At 57.2% G+C, this 6,000-nt stretch overlaps 1 protein-coding gene across 1 annotated transcript; it reads right to left on the bottom strand.

Annotated features, from left to right (window-relative positions):
• Window positions 1-2,969: 2,969 nt before the first annotated feature.
• GFRA4 (GDNF family receptor alpha 4) lies at window positions 2,970-5,582 on the bottom strand. The gene is made up of 8 exons (XM_077949059.1): window positions 5,541-5,582; window positions 5,280-5,327; window positions 5,074-5,174; window positions 4,637-5,032; window positions 4,449-4,558; window positions 4,220-4,354; window positions 3,896-3,987; window positions 2,970-3,712 (listed from the first exon to the last, which is right to left on the bottom strand). Exons 1-8 carry the CDS (start codon window positions 5,580-5,582, stop codon window positions 3,632-3,634), a joined length of 1,005 nt encoding a protein of 334 aa, XP_077805185.1. The 3' UTR covers window positions 2,970-3,631.
• Between the last annotated feature and the right edge of the window lie 418 nt (window positions 5,583-6,000).

Below are 6,000 nucleotides of genomic sequence, written 5' to 3'. Positions count from 1 at the left end.
TTTTTAATCTGCAATTCTATTTTTATTTGAGTTCATTTCATTTCTGGTTTTCATTTATTTTTTATTGAGACAGGGTCTCACTCTGTCACTCAGGCTTGAATACACTAGCACAATCACGGCTCACTGCAGCCAACTCCTGGGCTGAAGTGATCCTCCAGCCTCAGCCTCCTGAGTAGCTGGAACTACAGACGCACATCATCATGCTTGGCTATTTTTAAATTTTTTCTAGAGACAGGCTCTATGTTGCCCAGGCTGGTCTCAAACTCCTGGTCCCAAGCAAACCTCCAGCCTCGGCCTCCCAATGTGCTGGGATTATAGGAGTAAGCTGCCTTGCCCAGCCTCCAGTTTTGTTTTGTTTCATTTTGTTTGAGACAGAGTCGCGCTCTGTCACCAGGCTGGAGTGCAGTGGCACAATCTCGGCTCACTGCAACCTCTGCCTTCCAGGTTGAAGCAATTCTCCTGCCTCAGCCTCCTGAGAAGCTGGGATTACAGGCATGCTCCACCACGCCTGGTTAAATTTTTGTATTTTTAGTAGAGATGGGGTTTTGCCATGTTGGTGAACACAAAGTATTTGAAAGCTGGTTTAACATACAGTCAGTTTCCCAGCAATGCAACTACTGTGTACATCAAGGGAAAACTGAACTTCGTTTTCCTTAAAACTTATCACCAGCTGGTCATCATTTTGACAAATTCTGTCAACAACAGCAATGTCATTCCTGGCATCTGTATGGGTCACATCTGAACAGACACACGCCCTGCAGCCCTGCAGGTACTGGCTGTATAACATGCCTAGCAAGATTTCCCTTCCACCCGGTGTCCCGGAAACAAGAAAGCAATTGTGATCTGCCCACCTCAGCCTCCCAAAGTGCTGGGATTACAGGCGTGAGCCACTGTGCCAGCTTCTTCAGTTTTTTTTTTTTTTAATGCTTATATTTTACTCTAATTAACTGAGTCAAAAATGGAGAAGAGTTGAACACACTTTCATGTAAGGCAAATCCTTTAGCTGATATTTAATTCTGCATTTGGGCTACCATGCCATTGTGGTTAGCGGGGCAAGGTGATGAGTTCTCCCTCAACACATACACCCTGCCTCTCCCCAACCCACTTACAGGTGTCCATTCCCACGCAGGCGCTGGGTGCCTTAGAGTATTCCCTCTTCTTCGTAAAGTGAGAATGGGCTGGACTCAGCTTCAATGCCCAACGACTCCTTTTTTTCCTTTGGGAAACTGTCCTTCCCCTTCCATGTAACCATGGTGGGCTGAGATCACTCACTGAGCTACAGGAAAAGGCCCATTACCCATGCTGGGCCCATCAGGGTTCTGCCTGGGACAGTCCATGAATGCTGGAAGAGAGAGGTACTTTCCCTACTGAGGCTGCTAAAAGGAGACACTGCAAACTGGGGCTGCTGGTGGCAGTCTTACCCTGTCGGTGACAGCCTGCCTGGCTGCAGGGAAAACCAATGCACAGACCAGCAGGGGCAACATCATTTGAACTCCTAGAGACAGCTGTGCCTGAAGCCCACATGGCTCAGGCACATGCTCAAGCCACTCTGATTTGTTTGTTACAGTCAAGAGAGTCCTTCGCCGGGCACAGCAGCTCATGCCTGTAATCCCAGCACTTTGGGAGGCCGAGGCAGGCAGATCACTTGAGGTCAAGAGTTCAAGACCAGCCTGGCCAACATGGTGAAACCCCGTTTCTACTAAAGATACAAAAATTAGCCAGGCATGGTGGCCTGTGCCTATAATCCCAGTTATTTGGGAGGCTGAGGTGGGAGAATCATTTGAACCTGGGAGGTGGAGGTTGCAGTGAGCCAAGATCGCGCCACTGCACTGCAGTGTGGGTGACAAAGCGAGGCTGTCTCAAAAAAAGAGAGTCCTGACTGAAGCTGAGAGGCTGGTGGCCAGCCACCAGGAAGTAGTGTTTGTGGGTCTGATGTGAGCTGCTAAGTCCACACCCGATCTCAGAGCTGGTGGCTCTTTTTCCAATCAGGACAGTTCCAGACCTGAGTTTTGGTGTGGTCTGTACCTAATCCCTGTGTCTTAGGTCAGGATCTCTAGAAGCCAAGCTCAAGACAGGAGTTCTCAAATGCCATGGTTTATGGAGGGAATACCTTTTGGGGGAACCTGCCAGTGAGGAGAGTAGTAGGAGTAGGGCAGGGGCAGGAGCTGAGCCAGGTGGGGGTCCCAGCTGGAGTCTAGCCTCAGCTTGACCCCACAGGGGCTCTGGAGCAGGAACAGCACACGGCATTGTCCCTTGAGGCAGTCACTGGCTGCAGTTGCCTCTGGGAGCAGAGTAAAAGCGACAGGCATTTCTGGGAGTGCAATTCCCTACAGAAGGGGGCAGCTCTGAGCTGTGTTACCAGCCACCATTCCCAGCGGCTGAGGGATGCGCTGCACTCGCCCAGAGAGGTCTCTGAGCAAGGCCCCCACAATCTCCACTTCAACCTCCTGCCAAACCTCAAGCAGACTGAGAAGGAGCCGCTAGAGACACAGGAACCCTTTCCTCATCAGGAGTCTCCATGCTTTGGAGGAAGAAGGAGGCAGGCAGGAGGCGGGAGGATCGCTTCACCCTAGAGGTTCAAGGCTGCAGTGGACTGTGATCACGCCACTGCACTCCCACCTGGTGACAGAGTGAGACCCTGTCTCAAAAACAAACAGACCAAAAAAACCAATGCTCTTAGTATCTGCTGGGTCCACATTGGGCAGTGTGTGTGACACAGCCACCCCCAGCTGCAAGGGAGGCTGGGAAATGCAGTTTCATTATCTGAGGGGAGAAGGAAAGAAGAGACAAAAGCAATGAAAATCCCTGCCATGAGGAGCTGAGAGCTGATTCCTTTCAGCTTCCTTAGGTGAGGTGATGGGGCCCAGAAAGGTTCTGAGGCCACTGGAGGTCACACAGGCCAGCAGGGATACATCCAGCGGCAGACCCTGGTCCCCAGGCTCCAGGACACAGATCACATAAAAGCAAGGTCAGTCTCAGCACACATAGGTTTAATAAGCACTGCGTGTTATTCCTACAGCTGCAGGAAACCAGGGGGAAGATGGCCACAGGGCCAATGCCAGGCAGGGCACACGGTGGGGCCCATCAAGCAGCATATGGGGAACAGGGAAGACTGCCAGCATGGCCATGGTGCACAGGTGGCTACAATGGTGGGTAATGCCCAGCTGGGAGGATGCAGTGTTAGAAGGGGTCTTGTCCGATGGATTCCTTAAGGGGTTATCTGCTTGGGAGGCTGATATAACTTCCTAGAATTCTGGGATTTTTGAATGGTCTCTGACCTTCTCTAGGAGATCTGGGGCTCCAGGGAGGTCTCAGCTACAAAAGTGACCCTCTCCTGACCCAACCTTGTGAGAGACGCCAGTGGTCTCAAGGTCTGTGGATAAAGGGAGCTACAACCAAGATACCTCCTGACAGGGAGACCGGGGGCTTTGCAGTCAGGCCCCAGCCTACATCCCTCACCCCAGGGGATGGCACACAGGGTATCCAGACCTACAAAGGGCAGCGGGGTGAGAGCACCAGGGCCGGCTTGGGGGGTAAGGCAGTCCCTTTTCAAGGGGCCAGCAGGCCAGAGAGGCAGCCCAGGCAGGCAGGATGCGGTAGCTAGCTGTGCTGTCCAAGGTCGCTGTCCTAGTCAGAGCAGGGCCGGGAGAGCCAGGACAGGAAGTATGGAGAGCAGAGAGCGTCCCTCCAGGGCCCTGACTGCGGAGGACACCTTGGGGGTGGGAGCCAAGTGCAGACTTGAGGCAAAAGCCTGGCTCTGCCCTCTGCCTGCACCCCGACCCCAAGCCCTTCATGCCTCCACCCAGGTCCACTCGACACGGAAAGGTATGAAGGTAACAGTGGGGAAGGTGACAGTGGGGTAGGTGCCAGCTCACCCTCCGCTCCCTGCACCTACCTGCAGGAGGCTGTGCTCCGGGTCCCCCTGGGGGTTCAGCTGGTCCAGCAGGACCGGGGGCCACCCTCTGGCAAAGGCCTGAATGGCACCATCTATGAAGGGAGGGGTCCAGGGTGGGCTTGGCTGGGAAACCCTAGCACAGGGCCCAGCACAGGGGACAAAATGAGAGAACTACTGCTGCAAAGACTGGCTCCTTGGGACGGAAGGTGCGTGGTGAGGAATAACAATAAGGACAGTTGTGACAGAGTGACTTAACTGTACAGTCTTCCATTCTCCCCTCTAAAATGGCTCCCGGCCCCCTCCAACCCCGCCCGGGCCCCTCACCCAAGCAGCGGTTCCTTGTAAAGAGCCCGCGGAAGGCTTCGCAGTCCTCACGCCGGTTCCCGCTGGCTCCGCAGTCGCACCAGGGCGCCACGCGCGCGCTCACGTTGTCCACGTAGTTGGGGGTGACGGCGGTGCCTGCGGGGACCCCGAGGGCGAGGTCATCGGCCCACCCAGGCGGAGATATCCCCTGGAGAGCCCCCGCCCACGCCCAGATCGCAGCCGCGCGTACCCACGAGGCCCGCGTAGGCGCGCAGGCAGCGGGCGCGCTGGTCCCGCAGGCAGCCGTCGGGGGCGCTGGGCGCGGGAGTGCATGAGGCCTGAAAGGCCAGGAGGCGCGGCCTGCGCGGCGGGAGGGCGGTGAGCGGGAGAGAGGCTCCGCCCCACCCTTGTCACTGCCCCGCCTCCGCCCGCGCGCACCTGCAGACCCGGCTGCGCTCGCAGAAGTTCAAGGGCTCAAGGCAGGAGGGCGGCGCTGGGCCGGGTCCCGAAAAGGCGCAGGAGGGCACGAAGGTCTGTCGCCGGCGCTCGGCGCACGCAGAGCCCGCGCACGGGCAGAAGAGCAGTGCGTGGGTGAGCGCGGGCGGCCCGCGGGCGAAGAAGCGGCGCAGGGCGCGGCGGCAGCGGGCGCGGGGACAGCCCCCCTGCGCGGCCCGGCTCAGGCACTGCGCCACGTACTCCGAGCGCAGCCGCTGGCACTGCGCGTCCGCCGTGCAGGCTTCGGCCGCGTCCACACATCGGTTCCCTCCGGCCGAGCTCACCGACCCTGGGAAAGGAGCGGGCAGGCTGCAGGTCTCCGTGCGCCCCGCGTGCACACTTCACCCAGCCCGTCCACGCCCCTGGAAGGTGGGGGACACTGAAAACCTGAGAAGGCACAGAGTGTGGCCCAGAAGCGGGGCCGACTGGCATTGATAGGCTCTCCATCGTGGGGATGGGCAGCGGCGGGCTCTGGAGGGCCCTGCAACACGTCAGGAATGAAGAGGGAGCATCAAGGCTGAGGCCTTCCCCAGAAGCTTAGGCCCCTCCTTCCCAGGCATCACCACCATTCCCAGAACGGCCTCACAGGTCCAAAGACGGGTCCAGGGGCTCCTCCCACACTCACGGGCACTACCTGACGGGGGAACAATGAGGCTTTCTGGGGATCTGGCCAATGGAGACTTTAAAACCAGAGATGGCATAGAAGACAGTGGCTGCTCCTAGTCTCTTAATGACAGGCTGGGACGCCATACCTTTCCTCTTCTACCCCTCCACCTCGTCCCTTATCCCCCACCATGGAGACGCTTTGGGTGGGTCTATTGGTTTCTGTTTCTCCCTCTTTCCTGACCTCGTGCTCCTCCTTCCTGATGCTCCCTTGAGTCGAGGTCATCCTGCGCCATCCAGGGTAACTGTAAGTTGGGACTTGGCAGCCCCTTCCCAGAACTTCAGTCACCAAAACCAGGCTAATCGAATCCCCCCCAGCCTTCACAAGTTCTCCAGTCTGGAGCACCTCATTCAGACTAGAAGCCTTTCTGGTGCCCAGCCTGAGTGGATGTGCACAGCCTGGCCCCTCCTCCATCTCCCTGTGTGTTTGTGCACAGGGGTTAGGGGGTGGTCTCACACCCCAAGGCTGGGAGCAGGGTGCCTCTCTGGCAATGGCCGTGTCTTTCAGGCCGTGGATTGGACCGCGTGGTGAGAGTGATTCCTGCTGTGACTTCAGCACTGGCCTCTGCAGGAAGGATGAACATAGGTCGAGGGCTTAGAATGGTCCCTGAGTAGAGGGGATAGACGGCAGCGGGGTCTCCCTT

Source organism: Macaca mulatta, chromosome 10 (assembly GCF_049350105.2).
Source record: "Macaca mulatta isolate MMU2019108-1 chromosome 10, T2T-MMU8v2.0, whole genome shotgun sequence".
In the NCBI taxonomy this organism is placed as follows: domain Eukaryota; kingdom Metazoa; phylum Chordata; class Mammalia; order Primates; family Cercopithecidae; genus Macaca; species Macaca mulatta.
Note: the sequence above shows the minus strand (reverse complement) of the source record. Positions and strands in the feature narration are given on the sequence as shown.

Excerpts from the sequence above, each read along its gene's own strand:
- GFRA4 (XM_077949059.1), bottom strand. The coding sequence starts at position 5,582 with ATGACCTCGACTCAAGGGAGCATCAGGAAGGAGGAGCACGAG. Across the intron at positions 4,559-4,636 it reads GAGCGCAGCCGGGTCTGCAG|GCCGCGCCTCCTGGCCTTTC; the intron begins GTGCGCGCGGGC and ends CCCGCCGCGCAG. Across the intron at positions 3,988-4,219 it reads TACAAGGAACCGCTGCTTGG|ATGGTGCCATTCAGGCCTTT; the intron begins GTGAGGGGCCCG and ends CTCCCTTCATAG.